The sequence below is a fragment of the Chaetura pelagica genome, unplaced genomic scaffold (assembly GCF_000747805.2).
Source record: "Chaetura pelagica isolate M959 unplaced genomic scaffold, ChaPel_1.0 scaffold438, whole genome shotgun sequence".
Taxonomy (NCBI): Eukaryota; Metazoa; Chordata; class Aves; order Apodiformes; family Apodidae; genus Chaetura; species Chaetura pelagica.
In genome coordinates, this window is record NW_009954113.1 from 1236460 (window position 1) to 1261273 (window position 24814).

General features: G+C 51.6%; 1 protein-coding gene across 1 annotated transcript; it reads right to left on the reverse strand.

Moving 5' to 3' along the window:
- Positions 1–2707: 2707 nt before the first annotated feature.
- On the reverse strand, positions 2708–23032 carry TRAF7 (TNF receptor-associated factor 7, E3 ubiquitin protein ligase). The gene is made up of 20 exons (XM_010002609.1): positions 22952–23032; positions 22654–22711; positions 21422–21513; positions 16759–16875; positions 15367–15459; positions 13608–13641; positions 12192–12375; positions 11356–11490; positions 10241–10458; positions 9583–9656; positions 8490–8538; positions 7865–7992; positions 6755–6837; positions 6317–6356; positions 5846–5962; positions 4569–4691; positions 3679–3798; positions 3329–3460; positions 2970–3089; positions 2708–2722 (listed from the first exon to the last, which is right to left on the reverse strand). The coding sequence occupies exons 1-20, from the start codon at positions 23030–23032 to the stop codon at positions 2708–2710; spliced, it is 2013 nt and encodes a 670-aa protein (XP_010000911.1).
- Between the last annotated feature and the right edge of the window lie 1782 nt (positions 23033–24814).

Consider the following 24814-nt stretch of genomic DNA (forward strand, 5'->3'; position numbering starts at 1 on the left):
CCGTTTGTCACCACCAGCTTTTGCCGCCAGCCACTGCAGTGGCACTGCTGGCAGGTCCAGGTGGGCAAATGCACTTGGGTTTCTTTTCTCCTTTTTCTTTTTTCTTTCTTCTTTTTTTTTCAAATTTTCCTTTTCAAGTTTTGTTTTTGGTGGTTGTTGGGGGGGGGGCAGCAGGGCAGGGGGTCCCACCACAGCACCATGCCGGGCTGGGGGCTGCCTCGTGGAGCTTGGGGAGCTGCCCAAGGGGTGCAGGGGGCCTGGCTGTGGGGATCCCCTTCGTGGAGTCTTTGCCTCGGCCGGGGGAATGGGGGAGTTTGTGTCAGTTGCAGTTTGGGGAGCAAACACCCCATGTTGGAGCTCTTAGTGACATGGGCAGGTGGGGGGGCAGCAGGACGTGCCCCTGCCTGGCCACCCCTGCCAGGGGAGAGGACAGTGATAAGCTATAAAGAAGTATTAATTTATTGGAGGGGGAAAAAAAAAAAGATATAAAGCAGATTTTCCCCCATCCCCCAAAATAATAAAAAGAATAAACTTTAACAAATATATATTTAAAAGATTTAAAAATATTAGCAATTATATATAAAGCAGTTTAAAAGAAATCAAGAGAAAACTGGATTTTAGCTTGAGGAAAAAAACAAACTATTAGATTATACTAAGCTGTGTGTCTTGTGGCAAACTCATTCTAAGAGTAGCACAACATTTACCTTTTCTCTGGGTGGAAGGTACGTGCGAGCAGTTCTGTTCGGGTCTTTCCGTTGGGATTCGGTGTCGCATCTTTCTTTTTTTACAGCGTTAAGAACTCAAAGGATGTGCCTTGTTTTATGGAGGTTTTTGTTACTTCTTATCCTGGAGGTGTTTCATTTCTTTCGGAGTGTCTTCAGGTGTGGGTTTTGTTGAGTGTTTTTTTTTTAAAAAATGTTGTTTTCAGCATTTGTTTGGTGTGTGTGTGTGTGTGTGCGCGGGGGGTGCGTGTGCTCGGTGCGTTCTGCAGGACACACTGTTGTATATTCCTGTATAAACTGGAGTTGGAGTCTGGTTCAGTCGCTCGAGTCCTGATGAATGCTTTTTTATTTATTTTCTTTGTTTTGTTTTTGTTTTGCTTGTGGTTTCCAATTGCTGCTCCTTTCTTTTCTGGAGACGTACAGAGTGGTCTCTCCCTCCCTCCTCCCCTCTCCCCCAGCCCCGTCTCGCCCCTTGTGGTCGCTGATCCAGATGTGTTTGGCACAACTTTGAAATTTCTTTTAAAAAAAAAAAGAAAAAAAAGAAAAAAAAACCAACACAAAAAAAAGGCTTTAAAAATAACAAAAAAATTATAAAATCACCCGCCTGAAAGTATCTGTTGAAAAGAAAAAAATATGTATCTAAAAAAAAGAAAAAAAATTCCATAAAGTTCTACATGATGGATATATACATATATATATTTTTTATGATTAAGTTATGGACTCTGTATCGTATCCCATCTGTCAAGCTATGCATCCTGGTGCTTCTCCTGCTCTTCTGTGCTTAGGTTTCACCTCTACTCGTCTTACTCTTCCTATTCTGAATAGTAGATGGCTCGTGGTGCTGTGAAGAAGTTTGCTCTTATACAAAGTCTGGCAACAAATATTTAAAGAACAAAAAATAATAAAAAAAAATAAAATCCCCAGCCTGGCTGCCACCACTGTTTGTGTCCAAAAAGCCACCAGCCCTCCCCTGCCATGGCTTCGCTGTACAGCGAGTCCCCGCGGCAGGGTCGCCTTTTGCTGTTTAGATGCTGCAGGGTCCGAGATCACCCTTGGGTGCCTCTGCCTTGGATGGGCTGGGTGCTGGCACAGCCTGACTTGCTGAGAGCTGCTCCTCCCCTGGTGCCTGCACCCCATTTTCACAGCAGGTGCCATGGCCATGCCCACCCCTCTGGGGCTGCCTCGGGGTGGACGGGCAAAGGAGCTGCCCCCGGAGCAGTGCTGACCACCAGGAGCCTGCAAGAACCCACACCGAGCAGGAACAACTCTTTCTGCTTTTATTGTCAATGAAGAAATAATCAAATCTATATTACAATCTTAAAAACAGTAGAAAATGTGAGTAAAAATGCAACAGAGGCTTTTTCTCTTTAATGTGGAGACCATTATTACAGGGTGGTGAACGATGGGCTTGTGTTACTTGATTTGAGAACTAGCTGTGGCATAAAAATCGTACCTGGCTACTCAGGAAAACACCTCTTCCCAGATGGATCAGCCTGACATCTTGGCAGTAAAATTAAATACTTAGAGACAGAAAAGGGGCTGGGATCCCAACCCAGGACAAGGCCTAATGCTCAGCTCTTCCATTTACAAGGGGACCAGCCATCACTGCCCTGGCCAGCTGGCGAGCTGAACCCCTCGGTCCCACCGCAGGCCCAGGGCTGTGGGGTGTCCATGCCAGAGCCCCCCGGGGCTGCCTGGGGCTGGGGGCCCAGCTTCACCCCAGCCCTGCCCCTGGAGGGGGCTCCCTGGCTGGGGGAGGCAGGCAGAGGAGGGCAGCCTGCGGTGTGGAAGGCACCTGAATGGCTTCCACTGCGTTTCCAAACATGTACGGCAGATCTGAGGGAACACCTGGAGCATCCGTGGGCAGTGGTGGGTGTGGAGAGGAGCTGCAGCAGTTATTCCATAGTGGTGTTAGTCACCCAGCAGGCCGACGGAGGGGAGGAGTGTTTGGTCTTTCAGTGTGCAGGACTAGCATGGAGCTCTCGCTAGCACGTCCAGACCTGGGGAGGAGAGACAACAGGAACCTGTGGCAGGAACCTCTGAGCAGCTCTGTGGGCTTCTCTTCATCCTCTTGTGGAGCTGCCCTTTGGACTTTGGCTCCCACAAAACCCTCTGTCAGGAGTTAAACCTCGCACCCACTGAGAACCATCCCCTTGTTTGTTTGAAGATGGCTCCTAACTCATTTAATGCCCCAGTTCTCATGCTGGAATAGATGAAACCACCAAGGAGAAGCCTGAGGGAACCAACCTTTACAGTGCTGTCCACGGCGCCGGAGAAGAGGCGGCCCCTGGAGACGGCGAGGGCAGTGACGCTGCCCTGGTGCCGCAGCAGCGTCTGGGTGCAGATCATGTTGTCCATGCTCCACACCTATGGGAACAGGAGGTGTGAGCCATGCCAGCAGCACGGGGCTCTGGCACACCCCAGGCACCGGGAGGGACAGGGGGTGCCGAGTGTCACAGAGCACGAGCCAGGTGACACCAACTAAGTACAAATCCACGTGGCATGCAGGGATGAGGATCCCCAGTCCTCCCTCTCCCTTGAGGCTGCCTGTGTTTTAACAACAGGGCCAAATGCAGCGGGGCAGCTGCACAGCCCTGGAGACGTACCCTGAGAGACCGGTCGTATGATGCACTGAAGACTTTGGTTTGATCAGGCGTGGAGATGACAGCAAGGGCATAGACTGTGCCCACGTGCCCGGTCAGCGTGCGGACCTGCTCCTTTGTCTCTATATCCCAGACCTGGAGGAGGAGAGCAGGGCTCAGAGATTGCCCTGGGCTGCAAGCCACCAACTTCTCATCCAAGAGGTGTGTCCACCTCCACACACCCCTCCAGGGTGCGTGCTGTGCACCCACATTCTGGGTGTGCCATGGAGAGGACTAGCAGAGCCAGGTCTCCATCTCCTTGCCCCTCTCCCCCAGCCCAGGCCAACCAGGGTGTCAAACCCCACAGCCCTTACATGGATGAGGTTCTCGTAGGTGCCGCACACGATGTGGTGGTTTGTCACAGCGATGGAGTAGACGCTGCCTCCCGACGTCTGCAGCACGTGGACACACTCCAGATTGCGGATGTCCCAGATCTGAGAGAGATGCCAGAGTAAAAGCAGGGTGAGACCCATGCAGGGACCCCTCTCCAGGAGGGAGGACCCTTGAAGCTCTTCTCCAGCCACCCATGGAGTCAGTCTGTGCCCACATCACAGCCTTAAGGACAAATCTGTCTGTTTAGAAATGTTCAGTGCTGGTGACCAAAATCCTGCTGTCTTACTTAGCTACCCAGCTTTGAATATCCAGGCTGAAAAAGTTGTGAAGATGGTACCACTGTGTGTGTGTGACTATGCACACGTGCACACACAGCCTAGGCCTCAACAGCACTAACATCTGATGCAGACAAATGAACAGGGATTTATTAGCACTGAGGAGGGCAACTTCAAATTCTCCTGTCACCCAGATGCTGAGAGGTGAACTATTCATCACAGCCTGAGCCAACACAGATGAGGGTGCTTGGGAAACCACACACAGATTTATGGTAGCTCTGCTGCCAGACAGTGCCCTTCCCCTCTTATCAGCAGTGCAGATAAGGCTGCAGCAGCCACGTGGGCAGCGTGAGGTGCCACAGCCCTGGTTTATCTGGACGAGCAGCTCCCCTAAGGAGCAGGCAGGGTCTGGCCCTTGTGCCTGCAGAGATGCAATCAGTGCCAGAATGTCCAGTGTGTCAGCAAGGCCACGGCAGTGCCCTCAGATCCAGCAGATGCTGCCTGTCCTGCTCCTCCAACCCAGGCTGCAGAACACGGGTGTGCAGAGGCTCAGCAGAGCCCGTGGCTGCCACCTGGGCCCCATCTCAGGGTCCTACCTTGATTGTCTGGTAAGATCCGCTGTAGAGATAGTTCTGAGAAGCCACCAGCGCTCGCACCCAGTGGTTGAGACCTGTCAGCTCCTTCTTCAGCTTGAGCTCGGTACCTACAATATCCCAGACCTGCAGAAAACACCAACAGACATGGAGGAGGGTCACCGTGGGATGGGGCAGTGATGGGGCAGAACAGGTCAAGCCCCAGCTCGGGGTCCAGGTGCTGCCCCCCCCCAGCCCAGCCAGCACAAGGCCCTACCAGCTCACTGAGGGGAACCTCGTGCTGGCTCTCTTGCCCCGTGGGAATCACCTGAACCCACTTCCAGATAAAACACACAATAACTGGTGAATAGGAATGTTCCCTGAGAGCATGGAGAGCCCCCCTGGAGCCTTCATCATCACTAGTAGAGCCACTTCCCCAGCACAGCCACGGGCTTGAAAAACCTCAACCACATCTACAGTAAGAACAGCTCTGGGCCTCCTCCCCCAACCTGTCCCCACAAAGCTCCACTCCCACAGCTCCTGGAAACCCTGGCCAAAACCCCCCACAGGCAGGGACAAAGGGATATCACCCTGCTCCTCTGAGGAGCACCACTGGCCTGCTCAGATTGTCTGGCAGAAAGTGGCTGGGGACAACAAAAAGAAAAGGCCCCAAGTTCTCCTTCTGCTTGGTGCTGTCTCTCTGCTCCTCCAGCCCCAATGCTCTCTAGGTAGCTGAACCACCCTGGGCCCCAGAAGAAGAAAAAAAGTACAAGGCCTCTTACAGATGGACAGTCCCATAAGCCATCTCACCAGGAGCTGGAAGCAGAACCAAGGGAATCTAGCCAAGGCTTTAAAGGGCAACTTGCAAAGCTGTTCCCTGATTTCTGCATAATTTAGGTGAAGAATGTGGATTCTTGGAGAGGGTTTCAAAACAGGCAGCCTGAATCCCCAGCTGGTTCTGGACCCCAGAAACAATTCCCAATGGTCTGAGTAGGTCCACTGGGGACTCAAGGACACACACACTCAGGAACTGCCAGGATACTCCACCTGCAGCCTCAGGTCTACCAAGTTAGATGAAAAAAAGTAGAGTTTTTTTCAGCCAGATCCCAGAACATCTTTGACTTCAGCACAGACTGTGGGCTAAACCTCTGCAGTGCTGGCTGCTCTGTGTGGCTCAGGAGAGCATAGTAACAAGGTCACTGACAGCAAACTGCCACTTTTTTCCTCTTTGGACACTGCTGCCTGACAGTTTGTACCACTGATCCCCAACCAGCCCAAGAGGAGACACCCCAGAGCTCTACCTTGATGGCCTTGAGAGAGCCACTGAACAGCATGTTGTGTGAGGAGACCAAAGTGCAAACAGGATTGTCATGTGCTCGGATCGTGTTCACCTTCTGCAGGTTCTGAATATCCCAGACCTGCAAAGGAGAGGAACACCCGTGAGGGCAGGGCCCTTCTGCTGAAGACAAAAGCACAGGCAGGACACGGCTGTCGTAAGAGCCTGGCCTGATGAGGACTGACCACCCTGCTCCAGCTCAGAGCACCAGCCTCCTGCTACCCATGCTGAAACAGGGACTGGGAAGCCCAGCCTGCAGGAGCACCCAAATCCCACCCTGAGATAGTGGGTCAGGCACCCAGGGGTTATCAGTCCAGCACCAGCTGCAGAGCCTTGTAGAAAGAAGGATGCAAGTCCCTGCTCTACAGCAGCCTGGGGCTGGCCCAGAGATCTCCCATCCCAACTGTGAAGCAGACCAGGGGTCCTGGGTACTCACAATAATGGTGCAGTCAGCAGAGCCACTGTACAGCTTGTTCCTGTAAGGGCACCAGAAAACAAAAGGAGGTCAGTGAGGAGCAGCAAACCAATGAGGGAGAGCAACCACTGAGGGCTCCAGCTCGCTCCCAGGTATTATGCTGGGCAAGGAGCTGCAGTCCCACAGCCTCACTGGGCCAAGGCTAAACACATTAACCCAGGAGCAAAGCCCAGGTATCGTGGGGAGGCCAGGCACCCCACTGGTGACCAGGACAGCAGGGGAGGCTAAAGAGAGATGTGTTTTGTTAATTTTTCAAGAGTAAAGAGGCACAATGTGCCCCTCATGCACCGTCTTGGCACGTGCAGGACTGAAAGGACTGAAGGCAGGAACTGTAAGGGCATGCTCAGGAGCCCCAGTTCTCCCCCCTCTCCTGCAGGGCAGGTGTCCCTCTCCACTCACCCCTGGATGCAGAGAGCCAGTACAATTCCATCGTGACCCTCCAAGGTCTTTTGGCACTTGTATGTGGTACAGGTATCCCACACCTAACAGGAAACACAAGTCAGCAGAGGGTCACACGCCAGCAGACAGAGCAGCTGGGGACCCAGGCAGGATGTCAGCAAAGCCACAAAAGCACAGACAGAGGAAACAGGCTGTCACCTGGGCACCTGCCTTCCGGGCCCCCAGGCAGAGATAAGCTTGTCTAGGAAAGGAAATTCAGTGCAAAGGGTCAGGCTGAAGCTAATGGGACAGGGGCAGCAGGACACATCAGCCCTCTGCAGTGCCCAGGCCAACACAACGTGCTGAGCCAGAGGAGCAGCTGGGGCTCCTGCTTCAGCAACTCAAGGCCCATCTGAGGACTCTGACCAGACCCCTCTGCCACTGCAGAGGGTTTTCCCACTGCTCTCTCATGAGAGGGAACATGGGAATGCAGTACCCAGAGCAGCCAGTTCAGGGAAGGAAGCTGTATTCTTTCAATAAAGTACAGTAATGTCTATTTTCTTCCATGTGGCTCTTGTTACCTCTCAAAGAAACTAAAGCAGAGCTCTGCTCCTGGCAGGGTGAGTCAGCTGGTGAGCCCAGCCAGCAGCCACCAGTAGCCACCAGCAGCCAGCATGGTGACACTGGGAGCTGTTGTTTTGGTTGCACTGGAGCAGTGCTGTCAGTTTGAGTTACTGAAAACAGGACAAAGAAAAACAAACATGGCATAAAATGGAAAAAGGAGCATTTGATCTGGGGAAGATTTTCCTTTTTTTGGCTAACATGACTTTTTATAGCACAGGAAAAAAAAATGAGAGGCTGAAATAGGCTTGAATGCCCTATGAAGCAAAACCAGCAGCAGCCCAAATGAGATTCTAATCAGGGGTCTGCAAAAAAAACCATTTGTCCCTCGATTTCACCATCAAGTAACATTTCCTCACAGAGAATTTTGCCCAACAACAGCTGAAAGAACCATTTAAGATTCTTTGGGAAGTGACACCATCCCCACCTCCCCGGAATGCAACCCAGCTTCTGTCCCACATAGAACATGTTTACAAATGCAAAAGGCACACTGAGGAGGCAAACTCTTACCTTAATGGTTTTGTCTGAAGAGCCACTGAAGAGCAAGTCTCCTATGGAGTAAACGCACAAACACCAGACAGGGCCCTGGTGTCCTACAAAGGTGCCCTTGCACTTGAAGATCTGCTGAGGATCATAGGCTACAGAAAGAAGAGGGCAGGTGAGAGGTGGGAGAATGGTCCTGTGTTGTATCATGGGGAGTTTGGAGAAGATGGAGCTCCCTTAACTTGCACTTCATGCTGCAGCAGGGCAGAAGGAGCCGTGAAACACTCCCCATCTGGCTTGGGGGGGGGTCTCATGTCCCACCCTTACAGCTCATCGACTTACTGCTTGGATCCCCAGGACTCATCTCCCTCATCCAACCCCTGGGCTGGACCTAGGGAGGCCAGAGCTGCAGAGTCCATTGGCCATGTCCCCCCTGCAGCTCACAACCCTGCAGCACCATGAGCTGCATTTTGGCCAGTGCTTCTGGCCAGCTCTCCCACCAGTAAGTTCTTCCTGCAGCAGCAGCCATCCTGGGCTGTTGCACCCAGAGACCAATGTCCCTTTGCATATCTGTGACCTCGCCTAGAAGGGCTCCCTGGGCAACCACCCCAAAACCAGACTGAGGATGAAAAACAACTACATGCATACTCACATCCAAGGATGCCCATGTTGAGCCGAGCATTAATGTGGGAGAGTTCATCCTGAAAAACAGAACAAGTGTCAACAGCAGCAGAGCCACCAAGACCAGCCTGCCCTTCTGGGCATGACCATAAGGCTGTCCCACTCCACTGCTAAAACTGCTCCTGCCTTTGGAGAGGTCTGGACTCCCTGTGAAGGCCCATTCTGGCTCATTCTCTGACCAGAGGTCTCCTGCTCTAGGCCTGCCCACATCCCTCCAACACCTCCCTCCAGAGACCACAGGACTGACAGCATCTCAGACCTGCACTAAACTCTTCAGTATTCAGGCAGGCACAGAAGTACTTTCAGAATACACTGTCCTTGCTCTGCCATCCACCAGGCTGCTAAAAATAATCCATTTGGTTACGGGGACTGCTTGCTCAGCTGGGCTCTTGAAGCCCACCTTGCTGCTAAAGAATTGTGAGGTCTCTGTAGTCTCCTCCCCATTCTGGTCCCTACTGCACTCCTAAGACTCTCTTCATTAGCAAGCTTAGGTAAACCAGGGTGAGCTCCTCCTCATCAGTGGGAGGAGGAGGGATGCAGTGGGATGCAGCCTGTCTGAACTAGGGGGGAATGTCTTTCCAACATCAGAGCTTGAATCATGTCCAAAATCATGAGACAGCTCTCAGTCTCAACTTGTAAGAAGGGATCTGCTAATCTTCTTCTTTCTCTGCAGGCAGGGAGAAGGGCACACTGTCCCTGGCTAGTATAAAAGGTACAGGAGTGTCCAGGCTTTGGAGCAGAGGGCTCTCTCCTTGCTGCAGGGGTCCTTTCCTCCAAGAACACATTTCAAGAGCTGCAACAGGTTGAGAAAAGGCAGCAGGAACAGTGCAAATGGCAGCTCAGATGCAGTGACAAGAACGAGCTCACTGAGCTGCCCTTAACTCAGCCTGGAGCAAACCTTCCCCCAGGCCCCAGCTACACCAAAGTCAAATCCAAGCTGGGGTGAGAAGCCAGCAGGCAGGAGGAACCCTGAAGGACTCCCCCACCACAGGAGAACCTAACTAGCAGCAGAGCAGCCAGCTGCCTGAACCCCTGCGCAGCCCCAGAGCCGGGCCCCTCCTCACGTTGAGCATGGAGGCGTCCCTGCGGAACTCCATCAGGTCCTCGCTCAGCTTGCTCTGGTTCTCATCCAGCACATCTGCAAGAGAGGGACAGACCCTTAGTCACTGCAGGGACAGTGATGGTGGCCAGGGGAACAGGCAGAGGACACCCTCTGTCAGGCAACCTCTGAACAAGAAGGGAGGAAAACACAGTGCTGTTATCAGAAGGGAAAAGCAGGAGGGTGTCTGCTACTCAAATGCAAATTGTTCTTGGATGCTGAAGGCCCAACAAATTTCAGAGGCAAGTCAGGGCTGGGCACAGCCAGGTGCCCAGGAACATTATGTTTGCTCCAGGACAGCTGCATTCTTGGCTGTTTGACTGAGTCATTTTTACGGGGGCCTGTGCCCATGGACTGCACAGGAAAAGTCACAGTAGAAAGGTGGCAGACATTTCTAGGACTTGCCATGTGGTCACTGACTGCAAGATGAGGTCCCATGATGTTCTGGCAGCAGAGAAATCAATTTGTTCCCTATTTGTTCCTCTGCAAGGAGTATCTGAACCTCCTGAAGCCTGTTCAGCACCAGTTTTAAACATGGAATGAATCCTGCAATGCACCATCCTAACAAAGAGCTGCCCTGTTCCTACAGCTCTGACCACAGAGCTTGTCTGGTGCAGACTCACCAAACTTGAGCTCCAGGTTCTTCTCCAGCTGGTCAATCTTCTCAGAGAGCTTCCCCAGCATGGAGCGCAGGAAGGCGATCTCCTGGTCCTTCTGGGCCATTGCCACCTGCATCTCATGGAAGCGATCGTCTGTCTGCTGCAGGAACTCCTTGAGACCCTCAAATTTGCACGTCTCCAAGTGGGTCTCATAAGTGTCTTGATTTCCTATGAACGTACACCTGTGAGGGGAAGGCAGATTCTGGCTGGAGCAGGGTTCACACTGGAGACCTCCTTGTTCAGCTGGTTCCTGAGAAGGAGGTCCAGGCCTGCGTGTTCTGCTCTTCCCACCAGGAGCAGTGCTACTGTTCTTCACCATCCTGCTGCTGCAGGCAACTGCAGGGCAACACAGGGGCCAAGCAGCTGCTTCTCCTAGCCAAGGCACTGGCCCCAAACTGAACTGTCTGTCTAGGTAGCTGCAAGGAAGAGCAGGTCTTGGGCAAGTGACAGAATGTGGTCAGTTGATGTGCTCAAGCCAACAGCCATCAATAGCAATGGAAAACAACTGCAGCTGATCTCATCAGATGGTGACTGCAGCATTTCAGGGCTGCTCTGCCAGGGCTTGCCTTGCTCTCCTTCTGCCAAGACACCTCCTCCTGCAACAGTGACCTTAGCTGGGCATCCTGAAGGGATCCCCCAGCCTGGCTGCACTCCTGTTCAGGTGACAATCAGCCCTCCAAGGCTGACCAGCCCTTCCCTCCCCTGGGAGAGGGGCTGTTTCAAAAGGCACAGCCACAGCACTCCTGTTACCCTTGTGCTCATCCTCCTCCCTGCCCAGCTCTGGCCACAACCATTGCTCTGCCTCTCCTCCAGCTGGTTCTTCTGCCCACACACGTCAAACTCCTCCTCAGCTGCCAGCAGGGCTCACAGCTGGGCAGCATGACCTGCCTGTTCACAACAAGAGGCTCATGGGCTGCCTTCTGCAAACCCTGCAGCCCTGCTCTCAGCCTCAGGCCAGCGCACAACAGTGGGCAGAGCAGCTCAGAGCCCAAGGGGCTGTTCCAAAGCTGCAGTAGCTGACAAGCAGCTCAGAAATTAGCTCAGTGCCTCCTTGCCACTAAAAAGCATCAGCTCCTTACCCATATTTGGAGTGGGGACACTTGATGTGCTCACACTCTTTCAGATGTGCCTCCAGGTTCATCTTCAGGAGAGGTGGGCAGCTGGGGTTATTGGGGCAGCGAACTGGCCTGTAATCACAGCTGCTTTCATGATCCCTGCCCATGGAGAGAAGCAAAAGGAGGGAAAATCAACAATAAGCAAACATTAGTAGAAACCACACAGATCACCAGGAAAGGTGTAAACCAGCCCTGTGAGACTGTCGGGTGATTGAAAGCCTCCTGCTCTAAGGCTGCAATTACAGCTTTAAAGTCTCATTTGGCCAGGAAGTTGAGAGTAATAATAGGCCACATTTGTACAGAGAACATCTACTTCTGCAGCTGATCAGCTGAGCCTTCAGACAGCATCAACAGGCAATGGCCAGGTGATGGGGAAGACAGTGAATGCATTTAGGATGGAGGCAGACAGATTCCAGACTCCCAGGATATGGGTAGGATAACAAAAAGAATCCCAAGGTCTCTGCTTGACCACAGCCAGTGATTCTCCCCAGAGGTGAGGGGGCTGTTTTCACAGTGTAACCCCTTGTCCCCATGCTGAGGCACTCCGGTGAGCAGGGAGCAGAGGACAGACAGCATCCCTTCCCTGAGACCAGCCCATCTGCCAGCATGCTAAAACTGAGACACAGGGGAAAGAATTGTCCCCTCAAGTCACCCTGCCCATCCCCACCCCCGAGCAGCGCAGGGCTGGAGGGACCTGCCCCGTGCCCAGGAACCACAGGGTCCTTCTCAGATACAACAGCAACAGCTGGTGGTGGAGCCCTGTCCCTGCAGAGGCTGCACGCTGGGAACAAGCCACTTACTTCCTGGCACTCAGTTTAATGGTGAAGGGGCAGCCACGGGGGTCCACCTCGAAGGCAGCGGGCTTGCTGGTGGCCGCAGCCCGGCAGCCGTACTTGCAGTGGATGAAGAGCTCCCCGATCTGCTCGGCCACCGCGATGTTGTTCACCACCACAGTCAGTTTGGCATTGTCCACGGGGCACTTCTCTGCCAGGTGGGGAAGCAAAAGAGACACTCAGCCAGAGCTGGACACTGCAGGACCACTTCCCAGAGCCTCTACACGGAGATGTTATTATTTTTCCTTCTCTGGCCATGTCCCATGTGGGTGACAACGGGGTGAGCCATGAATAATCACACGAGCTCTGCAAGTCACTATCTCTGATCTGTCTTGGGGCCTGGTGACAAGTTACAGTTGATGTTCATCCCTAATAATTCAAGCTAGCTGCCAGTGAGAGAAGGCCACGCTAATTCAGACTGCCTTGTGTTTGCTGAAGTGTGGGAGCATTCACGGGCAGTGACCACAAACCAGCAGATGTCCCATGGACAACCTGTCCCCCCTGCAGGCCTGGGGCTCTGCTGCCAGTGGGGCACTGCAGATGCTGCAGCAAAGCAAAGACACCAGCTTGGAGGGCAGGAGCAAAACTGAGCAGCTCTGGACTGCAACTGCAACACCTTTTGCTACAAATCTGTTGATTGGGAGAGATATAGCACAACGTGGAGGGCAGAGGGACTCACATGTGGAAGATGAACACGTTAAGGAGAAAAGAGCTGCTGTTTTGCTGGACTCCCCAGGGAGCTCCTCAGGGCTCACTGTTCTGGTGAAATTAATTGCTTGGCTTGTGTTGAGCAGCAGCTTTCCAAGAGGGGCAGAGGCTCATGCCAAAGAAAGTCTTCATAGTGCAGAGTCCAAAGCAAGTGGGAGCTGGCTAGGCCAGGCCAGCAGCCAGACATGGGCTCCACCAGGTTTCTGGAAGAGCTGGGTGAGCTGAAGCAGCTCTGTGTGCTGCTGCAACAGGCTGGGACAGTGGCTGGAGAGCTGGCACTAAGGGGATGGGGGAGGAGGGGCTTGATGGGTCTCTGCCAAACACGGCCCCCCTGCTCCTTAGACAGGCAGCCAGAGAAAGCTTTCTGTCTGAAATCAATGGGTCAGCTCTGGGCGAGATGTATTATCCTGGGATTATCCATTGCATATTCCAGGATTTGAGAACATCCTGTGCCCAGGAGCTGGGCACAGCCCTCCAGTGCCCATGCCATCACAGCTCTAGGCTGCACAGCCCTCCAGTGCCCCAGCCCCTCACTGCTGCACTGGCAGCCTGTGACTGACAGCTGGTTTTAAGCCTTCCAGACATCTTTCTGCGGGTTTCTTTGTGAGTGAAAGCAAACAAACCAGAAAATAACAGTGTTTTGGCTGCATCACACAAGAATAGTTCTGTACTCACCAGATGTTAAGGCACATCTTCTACAAAATGTGTGCTGTGAAGACAAAGAGGAACAGCAGTGTCAGCGCAAACAGAACCGGACAAATTATCCCCTGTGGCTAATGATGGGAAAGGTGGGAGATACCAAAGCCTGTGGCACAGGGGCTTCAGCAGCTGTTCTGCCTGCTCTACAGCTCAGCACACTCTTGAGTCTGCACCACAGGGCAAAAACCAGCTGCTTGCTCTGGCAACGGAGAGTGCAGCACAGCTCCTGCTCCTGACCAGTAGGACACACACGGTGTGAAGCTCTGAGGGTTCTGCCCTGCTCAGACCAGCCATGAGCTCAGCACAGGCCAGAGCCCTGCTCTGCCACTCTCTGATGCTCCTGCCCTTCAAGTCTGCATGGGGGTTCTCTACATCACCATCCAATTAATCAATGTCATTCCTTTCATTTCCCTGAGAAGTTCTCTAGGGGAAGAGCCCCAGCCTGGCCTTGTCCTTGGCCAGCCAGCCCATCACATAAATCCCTCTGTAGCTTTCCTACCGTGGCTGAAGCTGTCCTGCTGCCAGGGGCAGCTGGTTTTTAAGCCATGCACTGTAAATTTTGCCACTTTAAGTAGCTCTCTATTCTTGCAGCAGAAATGTATGGTAACAATCTAACTTGATAAAACAGCAAATTCAATCTAACATGTTAATGAATATGAAAAAAAGGAACAAAGGCAGCAGCACTTCACTGGTCCTGAACTTGCCCTGTGGGTTCCCTGGAGCCTCCACAGCCACATCCCATGGCCACAGGGCCAGCACTTGGCAGCAGTGCTGGAGAGACTGCAAGTCACTCTCCAGAGCTGTTATCTGCTGCCCTGCTCAGGCAGCTTTTTCCTGCCCTGCACAGCTGCATGGTGCTCTCTCCAGAGCTGCCAGACCAGGACTGCAAATAAAGCAAGGCAATTATTTTTTTTTTCCACATTAACCAGTAAATCTCAGTGTCTCCATGAAGAGCTCTTAACTGAAATGGTGCAGTTTCACTGCACCAAGTTCCAGCATCTTTGGGGGTAGCACCCTGACTGCAATAAACAATCCTGCTCTCTGCTTTGTTGCCACAGCTCCACCTGAGCAATCAGAAGCACATCAGAAGCATTACAGCCCAGTCACAAAGCCATCAGCCATCTTCCCTCATATGCAGCACAGAAGCAGCAATAATGCACAGTTTCTATTAGAGCCCAGTAAAATGGAATATAGAAGAATATTCATAATGCCCTGTGCCTTTCATTAGAGGATCTCAAATCTCTTTGCAAGCATTAACTAAATGAAGCTTCAAGCCATTCCTGTTTTATAAGAAGCAGTTTCCTCACAATTGAAGAGCAGCTGCTCCTGATGTGCCCAGGAGGCAGGAGCACTCTGCAGAGCCCTCAGGACAAGGAACAAGGAGTGTTAGGCACTCAAGCCACGCTGAAGCCTTAAACCTCACTGAAGCCACACCAGGGAGACTGAGTGGAGCTGACAGTACAGCTCTCCTGGGAGAAGCAGTCCAATTTTAAGCAATCCCCAGGCTCCCCTGGGAAACTGCAGAGTGCCCCATACACCCCAGTGCAGACTGGCTCACACTGGCCTTGGGGGAAATCTGCTCCTCTGCTGGCCAGGCTTCTCTCTGGTCAGGGGCCGCTCTGTCATTGCTCACTCAGGCTGACAGTCACCAGTCACTGGGACAATCCAGGCTTTGCTACAGGTCATACAGGACCTCTGTGGAGACCATGCTCATGATTTGAGAGTCCTGCCTTACCCCACAGGTTGTGATGACTGGATCCTTAAACACACTACAGCACAGCTGGCAGCACAGCTTCACGGACGGCTGTTCCGCAAACACTAGTGGCTCCTGAAGAGGAGAAGAGAAAGGGACACAGAAAGCACAAGGATTAGGCCAAACTCAGAGTCCCTAGCTCCGCAGAAGGCACAAAAGTCTTCAGCAGTGAGCCTTGGGAAGCCAGGGCCACAGGGCACACTAAGGATTCCATCTTGAAATAAACTCTTGTCTGGATCTGCTGACCTACAGTCTGTCAGAGGTAGTGGAAGAAGGAACTTGGGAATGGCTGGAGACCCTCAGCTCACCAAAAAATGGGAACCACCAGCATGTGGCAGGACAGCACCCAGCAGCACACTGCACAGACCAGCTTCTTCCAGAACCTCCTGAGCTGCACTGTCTGCTGCTTTTTGTGTGGTTGGACTGAACAGCGTCTTGCCAAGAATGTCCCTGAACTAAGCCTGAAGTTTAAAAGCAATTTTAAAACAGCTTGCCCTTTTGTATTTTTGAAACATCCTGAAGGAAGGGCTCTTTCATTCTCTTATGAAGCAGAAACAACATTGTTTCTGCTGCAATGGGCCAATCTCTGCACTTTTGTTTACCAACTAGGACTGCTGGAGCATGGGCTATGAGCACGTCCTCCCTGAGACACAGCTCTCCACTCCATGCCAGAGCAGGGCTTCGCATTTCAGAGCATTTCAAATCAAACACTGAAGTTTTGATCTGTCTTCTCATCCTGTGCTACTCTCAGAACTGCAAACACAACCCCCTGGGTTCCTAAATATGAAACACACGCTTTCATCCCAGCCCCGTGGCAAAACGCTGCCTGACCTTGTGGCACATCCAGCCCCGGGTTCGTTACTGGGTTACAAGTTAAGCTCAGCTTAAAAGTGTCCCCCCCACAAGAAATGTGACGTGGACAATTCCTTGCACCCTCTTGGGTTTACAATCAAGTCAGCGGGGTGTCATGCAGCCTTAAATGCAAGATGGGGCTCTGAATCAGTGGGGAATTGTATTAGGCTTGCTGCCGGGGGCTAGACCACCAGCCTCCAGACTCACAACCCCTGCTGCTCTGCAGCACAGCCAGGGAATCACACGTGGTTTTGCAAAGACAACTTTTCTGAGAAGCAGAACAGCCTCACCATTATCCCCTCTTGATGTATAGGGAAATGGTAGACAAGGAAGCAAAATGACTTGCAGAATTCAGTGGTGGAACCAAAATTAAAACCAGGAGTCTTGACAGTCAGGCTTCTAGTTGCCAGACACCTCAGAAATCTGCCCATGATAGGTCTATGTACTCACAAGAGTCCACTAAGTCACTCTTTTGACATGAACTTCCTAATACTGCTCCTTCAGACAATCCCAAATACCTACTGGCTCCTCCTCTTCCTCATGGAGAGAGAACGTTGAGCGCAAGGACATGTTGGACTCGGAGTGCAGTGAACGAACGGAGATGGCCGAGTCGGAGCGGCGTGGGGTGCTGATCGGGGGCTTCAGAGAGACAAAGAAACAGCTCTTGTTATTGCAAACAATTCCACCTGCTCCAAAATCATACACAAGGAGACTTCAAGTTCAGTTCCCCCATTTCACCAAGCTCAGCTGCTCCATATGTGAGCAGCCGCAGAGCAGCATTCCTGATTGCTGTGAGCCCTTCCCGGCAGCAGGAACCCTGCACCACGCTTGGGGCAGGACAGGCATGGATCAGGTTTAGCCCCCAACCAAGCTGACACTTCCATGCCACACACGGGTCAAGCTTAACCCCCTAACCAAGCTGACACTTCCATGCCACACACGGGTCAGGCTTAGCCCCCAACCAAGCTGACACCTCCATTGCACACACATAACTTTCTCAAAGGTGCACTCGCTCACGTACTTACCGCACACACCCGCAAAGCAGCAGTTTGGAAGGATTAATCCTAGACAGAGAGCTCAGCAAACCTCCCCCCGAGACAGGCACCAGCTCCTGCAGCCCTACGGCCCCTGCAGCAGCACTTGTTGTTTCCCTCGCTATCTGACTTCTGCCAAAGTGCTCTGCGTAAGTGTGGAGACTTCCTTCTATTCAATTCAGCAGCAGCCTGGCTGTGCCGCTTCCTGCGCGGGAGGGACACGCAGTGGACACGGCCTGCACCAATCCAGAAACATCCCGCTGGCTATAGCAGCCTGGGGATTGGCTTTGAGGGAATGCTGCCTCTGGATATTAACCAGCAGCACATCTCTAAGGGTGGAATATCAACCAGCCAAGGTGCCAGTTGGCATCAAAGCAAAACCCTCGACACTTTGGACCGCAGGGTGACTGGATTTGGGGCTCTGGAGCAGCCGGTAGTGCAGTTGCTGCTGGGTCACTCTGGAGGATGTGCTGCTGGCAGGCTGGGAAGAGAGCAGAGGACAAGAAGTCTTCAACGAGCAGAATGGGTGGGCTGCCAGAGGAATAGTGGAACAAAGCCATCAGCTTCAGCTGCATCAAGAGACCACCAATGCCCAGGCTGCCTGCACCTATCACACCTACACGTGGCTTGACTGCAGCTTCCATCAGCCACCAACTCCTGGAAGGAGATCTGGAGATGGCTGGCTCTGATGCCCACTTGAAAAGGGACTCTCCCTGGCCCTGGATCAGGTCAGCCCTGGCACTGGCTGGCTGGAACAGGGAAAGCTGCACAGATGAGGCTCTGCTGCCCGGGTTCCTACCCTGCAAGGCCTTGTGAACGAAATGTTTTTTCCTCACATTCAATCCAAACTTCCCAAGCTGCATTTCGTGTGCTCACCCTGGATGATGTGGGTTACATCAGAACCAAGGACAGACAAAAGCAATGTAAGAAGCCAGTGGAGCAGTCAGGAAATTCAGCAATGAAAGGTGTAAGATGAGCTTCAGAGAGTGCTGCCTCCCCCAGAGCCAGACCATACGGCAGCCTGAGTGCAGGGCTCTCCCCTGCCGGGCTGCAGAAGAGGAGCAGACCAGCTCCTGCTGGTTCTTCACACTGCTCTGCTGCTTAATTTTTATGATACTAAGATCCTAGGAGCTCAGAAATGCTGCATCTGCTTAGAAGCCAAAGCATAAAGCTCTTTTTCTTAAAGAAGGCATATTTATTGGCTACATGTGCAAACCTTGAGGAGAAATGGTTATAACGAGGTAAATAAATTGTATGTGTATCCATTAATTTTATCATTTTCCTCCACTAGTAACAGAAGTTATTAAAATAACAAGATTGACTGTGCATAGTTCCCATTCTGGAGGCAACAAAGATATCAGGGCAGCAAAGGCAGGGACTGCAGAGGCAGATCCTGTGTGGATCATGGATGGAGAGCAGGGAACTGCAGCCCAGGCGGAAGCAGGGGTGTGGGGCAGCCTCGCTAGGCTTGTGCAGCACTTCAGGCTCAGCTCCCCGTGTCCTGGCTGGGCTACTGCTGCTGTAAACTACACAGGAGGGAAGCTGATGTGCTGAGAAAGGTCACTCTGCTCAGGCTGTAGGGACAAGACTGAACATCAGAGGTGTGTGCTGGTGTTTATTGCCCCTCTAGGTACCTGCAGCCTTTGTTTCTGCCAAGCAAACAAGGCTGAGCCATGAGAGGCCTCAGCCCTACAGGGCAAGTCACTGCACTGCTCCCACTGCCAGCCTGGCTGAGCTTTGCAGCAAGAGAGCAGCCAGCACAAGGGCACTGACTGTGGGTGCTCTTGCACTGCAAACACAGTAACAGAGCACTACAGGACCCCCACCCCGTGGGCATCTGCCCATGTTGGGGGGACCTGTACACACACAAGCCAAAGAGCCCAGGCCCTGACACAGGGGCAGGTGGCACAGGTGGCACTGCTTCAGCCAGGTTTGGGAAGATTTGTCAGCAGGGTCCCACCTCCCCACAGCAATTCCAGGGCTATTTCTGCACTAAACATCCAGTCCATCTTAAACAGCCCAAGGACAGAGGACTCAGTGTGTGATGGAGATGGATAGCTTGTGGCTGGCTGGTAACTCAGCCCAGCCTCTGGTTCAGAGGTGAAGCTTTTTGTAAACAACCAAGACTTTGGGCAACCAGTCAGCTCTTCATCCATGTGTGTACACTTTCCCCATATTGCACTGTAATCCTAAGGTGCAGCGCCCACCACATCAGCTACAAAAGCAGTCTCCTTGTGAAGGCTCTTGCTCCCTCTCCCTTTAGGCACAGCAAGGCTGGAAACCCACAGCCCCATTTTCAGGAAAGATGACAGCAGCTGCCCAATAATCCCTGCCTTGCACTGCTCTGCTTTTGGTTTCACTAACAGAAGCTTTAAAAGGAAAGAGAAAGGGGTGGTGGAGGTCACAGGAGGGCTCTGACTCGACTCCAGCTGTCTCTCTGACAGCTGACAAGCCCTTGGCAGCTTCTGGAGGAGGAAAACAAATGAGGAAGGGAAATCCCAGATTATTTCTTGACAAAGCAAAGGAAGCATCCTAAAGGGGTTAGTGAGAGTCAGCCTGGAGCAGCAAGCAGAGCAGGGCTGTGGTGCTTCTGGTGTGGTAGCATCAGGGGCTGCAGGCTCCTTCCTCAACCCCTCATTAATCCTCTTTCTCTTTTTGCATAAGAATATTTAGCACTGCAGGGAAGGTGGTCTGAGCCCATCCAAGAGGACTGAGGGTAGGTCCTAGGACAGATCTCTCCTGCTCTTGGCTGCACACCTCAGTTTGCCACACTGTAGTTTTGGAAGGAGCCAGGGAGCTCCTCCATCAGACATGGGTCAACATAATATCCTCAGCATCCCCAGCTCCTCTGGGAAAGATCCTCACCTGTGCTCTGTAAGAACTGCACAGCTCGCGAAAAAGGTGCAGTGAGCCCAGCACCCAGCCCACAGGATCAGTGCTGACAGCCAAGGGCTTCCTGGAACAGCAGCCCAGCACCATGGGGTCAGGGATATGATGGAGAGCTGCATTTGCCAAGGACACAAGGCAAATCTTCAAAGGACTTTTTGAAAAAACAAACACACACTTACATAAAACACAGCAAGATCTCTGAGCAACAGAAGGAATTTTATAGGATGCTGACAATAAAGCTCTTTGCAATCTGGTGTCAAATTTAATTTCAGAAGTGTTGCAGCTCCATACTGTTGCTGGCCCCAGTCTCTGCCAGTGCCTGACTTCAGCAGCAGTGATCCATTCACCCCTGGCATGGAAGCTGGGTCTCATAGCCTGACAAACCCTAGAACGACTTTGTTAATTTGAAAAGTCACCTGCTTGAATCTAAACAGGAGCTTGTGACTCTGAGATGTGGCTGGAGCATCAGGGACAGGAGAAGATCAAGGCCTCAGAGCTACCTGTCCATTCACTGAGGTTTGCTTTGCTGTTCCTATTCATTTGACTTGATTTAGCTGATTTAATTTCTCTTTAAGCAGCTAACCCTGAGGCCTGTTGGTTCACTACATTCCCAAAAAAAAAATTTACTCAGAAAGAGTAAAAAAGAGTGTGTTGAATGAGAAAGCTGGGTACAAAACTGAGTATTTTGCTCTTCTGCAAAGATATTGGGAAAGCCATGGGAATGGTTTGTGTGAGAAGCCCCTGACAAAGCAGTCTCCAGGAGCAGAGCAGTTTGTCATGCACACCAACATATACTCTGCAGGTTTCAAACATGCTCCCAGTGGCCAGAAGCCCCATCTGGAGGTGGAAAGAGGAATGGATTTTCTGGTCAAAACCACAGGGCCAGATGTGCTGCTGGATGGTCTCACATGCCAGCAGGAGCTCCGTTTTCTCCCAAGCTCAGGAGACCCAGAGCATGCTGCATCAGGAGGCAGGTACACCCTCACAAGGTCTGTGAGATCTTTAGCTCCGGGGCTTTGTAACCAGGTACCATTTTGAAGCAGCCTGAAAATGAGCACAAGCAATGCCAGCACGATGGCCTGGGCAGAAGCAGCCTCTGCTCCCCCACTGCAGCCCTGGGAGCAGCCAGGGAACACTGAGGTTCCAGTGCATAACGGGAATGGTGAGGGAGGCAGGGAAGCCCAGGGCAGCACCAGACAGCTCTCATTTGACACATAACCATATCATTTGACATATAATCAGCTGAGCCTGTCAGCACCTACCATGCCATCATCCTCATCCCGTGGGGAGTAGGTGAGTGTGCTGGAGGAGGACGGGGTCCGGCGGTGCTGCTTAAAGGTGTTGGTCCCGTCAGCTTTAAATCAAATAGGAAAAAATAAAAGCAAGCATTGAGGCTCCTCAGTGACATTTCTGAGCTACTGGTCAGTGTAGCTTTAAGTGTTCCCTGAAAAAGAAAAAGCATAGGGATTCCCCAGCTCCAGTTCTTGACCTGGACTTGTCAGTGCTGGCAGAACAAACCTCATCTTCAAGAGCCTGCTGAAATGCAGGAGGCTCCTCAGAGGTAGCTGGCCCAGAAAAGAGCACAGAGAATATTCTACCAGGTCCGTAGGTTAAAAACACTATTAAAAGGGAACATTATACTCCTGCATATTTCAGTCATCAAGAAAAATTGCTTTGATCAAGGGAGGTCTGTATATTCGTGCAACGCTAAATGAAACTGGAGATATTTGTATAAAGATTATATTACTGACTTACATAAAAAGTTGAATGTAAATATTCAGAGCCCAACCTCCTAAAGTCCAGAGTCCTGTACAAAAGTAATCCAAGTATCTCCCCAAGCAGATGTTCAGTTTCTTATGTAAATTATTGTCAAGTGCCAGTTTATCTTCACTAAATTAAGCATATTTTCACTAAAAGACGAAACCAGGCTTCCTCCTACATTCACACCGTGCATCAGGGCTCAGACTCCTCACCTGCTGGGCTTTGAGGAACAGAGCAGAAGAATTTTAAAAGACCAGCTACACCTGCATCCCATCCTATCCTAGTTCTTGCATCCCCACCTGTCCAAGTTAAAAATGGCCATGGGGGTTTTACCAAAGTGCCCAGAGCAACTTGCAGTCGGGCAGAGAGAGAAGGTGGGAATTTCAGCACTGGAAATGGTTGCCTGAGAAGTCAGAGAGATAAATAAGATTTGGGGCTGAGTTCTGTGTCCCACCCTTTTGTACTATCCTAATTCCAGCAAGGGCTTCCCAGTGGTACTGTTAAGTCTGCCTAAAGGGAGCACGTTCTGTGGAGCTCATTCCCTGAGCATCAGATGCCACGACTGAACAACAAGTGGGCTGCACAGCACTGGAAGCAGCACCTCAGCACCTGCCTGCAGTGAACAGAGTGATCCTCCCAGCAGCTTTAGGATCTGTACAACAGCAGCAGCAGAACTGGTAGGAATCAAAAACAGTGCTGTGGGGAGAAGCTCTTGTGCACGAAATACACTCACCCTTGGTTATGGTTGTCACAGCAGAATAGGCTGGCCCAAAAGTTGTTTCCATTCTTGTCTGAAACAGTGACAAAACACAAGTCAGTGGGTATCACCACAGCACAGCCCACAGGCTTGTCACCTGTCCTTGACTGGTGAAAAACACACACAAACACATTCCCAACTTTTATCTGTGGATATTGTGATTTTTAAGAGGCAAGAAAGCACCATACTTTCAAAAGCCATCTTCTCTTTCTCAGAAGAAAGGGTGAAAGCACAGGAAGCAGCCCCAGCCCCTGCCCACACCCCCAAGCCTCACCCCGTTGGTGTTTTCAGAAGTAGTGATGCTTGTTGTGCCACTGGAGAAACGATTGTAGCGAGAGCTCTTGTTTGAGCTCATAATCTAGGCCAGCATTTGTTAGTCATGGGAAGTTTGCTCTGTGGAAGAAGAAAGACAGAAAGAGAGTTTTAAGTTCATGGTACATATTTTCCTGGGCTCAGAGAACAATCTCCTGCAGCACTAAGCCTGAGTACTTAACCTAAGCTCACATAAACCTGGATTTTTCAGAAGCAAGTGGCAAGGTCAAAGTCAGGCTCCTGCAAATCACTCCTCAATGAGTGTTCAGCATTTTTTTAAATAAGATTATCTTTTAAAATACCTCCTTAATCACCCAAATGCTGGAATACCCATAATCATTAGCTGCTTTTACAACTGTTTTACTGGCACATGAGACTTCTCAGGAGATTACTCTAAGACAGACAGCATCCCACTGGTCACAACACACATCAGTCTCTTCCCCATTTGTGACCAACAGCCCCAGCCCTGGAATCTACGCAGCCTCATCAGCTGGGGTGGCAGAAAGGGATCCCTCCAAGGGAGCTCCTTTCCCAGCCAGGCTGTGCAGAGCTTCCAAATGCTTCCAGCCAAGGAAACCAAAGCCTAAACTTCCCTGCACACACAAAACTTGAGGCTGCCTCACACTCAAAAGTGTGATTAGCACAGGCCTCAGCCTGTTCTGGGGATGAACTAGGGGGCAGTTTTGCTATTTCATTCAAAAGCCCTGGGCTGTACTGCTGAACACAAAAGCCAGGACTAGATCTGAGCAGAAAGCAAAACCCCTTCATTTGATTTGGTTATGTTTGCATTAAAGGAGTTCTTTCCTGCACAGTCTGAGTTATGTAGTCTAGGAAACCATGAAAGCCACCTTACTTCAAGTAGCACGTTTGTGATTCTGAATCTCAATGCCATTTTCTGCTCAGAAAAAAACAGCCAAGACTCAATCATCACCTAGAAAGAGAAACCCTCTCCCCCAGAAGCCAGCAGAGGGGCTCATTTCCATCTCTCCATTGTCTACACAGTTTTTTACAGGGTTCCAGTTTGTAAAGTCAAGTATTACACAATAATAATCTGAAGAAACATGTGGAATTTGCTTTCTTTAACCTCTGTTGAAACCCAATACTGGCTTCAGGGCACAAAATTACACTGTTGTGCCAGAAAATCTGTCAAGATGCTCCCCAAGGGTCTTCTTTGGGCCAGGATACCCATACGAAGGGGCTGCACCTCCTCTCTGCCATTATATGGAGACGCTTTTGGCTTGAGCAAAAGTTTTCATCAGAGAAGACAAGGGTTCAGCAGGGCACTGAGCTCTCCTCCCAAGCTGCCCCTCCATCCCACAGGCTGCTCCAGTTTGCCCAAGGAGGCAGGGACCCTGTGTTTCAGGAATCAGCTTCTTGGGAAGGACCCTGACTAAGAGACCCCTTTCTGTCCAAGGCACAGTTAAGTCTTGGCACTCTCACTGCCAGCAGCACAGTCCAAGGAATAAACAGACAACTGCAGTGAGGACAGACAGGCAAAAAATGGTTTACTAAGACACCACCAAAATCCTTTTCTGCAGGTGTGGGTAGCCCCCCAGTACTGGCTTGCAACAGCAGGAGAAGAGCCAAGCACCAGCCCTGGAAAGGTGCCCTGGAAGGCCAGGAAGGACAGATGCCTGTGACCAGCCCAGCCTGAGCTCCTGGTCCCTTGCAGACATGTGCCTGCTTCTGGCCCCAGCCAGGATAGTACTGCTCTGGTCAGGCTTTCCCTCTCTTGCTGCTCACATTTCCAACTTCTGGGATGTAAAGTGACTTGGGTGCTCCTGGCAATTGGTTTTCTCTTATCTAAGGGTGACACATCCTAAGT

Bases quoted from the DNA above. Each gene is read 5' to 3' on its own strand.
- TRAF7 (XM_010002609.1), bottom strand. From the start codon at position 23,032: ATGAGCTCAAACAAGAGCTCTCGCTACAATCGTTTCTCCAGTGGCACA. The intron at 16,876-21,421 runs GTAGGTGCTGAC...GTCTCTCTGAAG, and splicing joins GGGATGAGGATGATGGCATG to CCCCCGATCAGCACCCCACG. The intron at 11,491-12,191 runs GTAAGTGGCTTG...CTCCATGGGCAG, and splicing joins ATTAAACTGAGTGCCAGGAA to GGATCATGAAAGCAGCTGTG.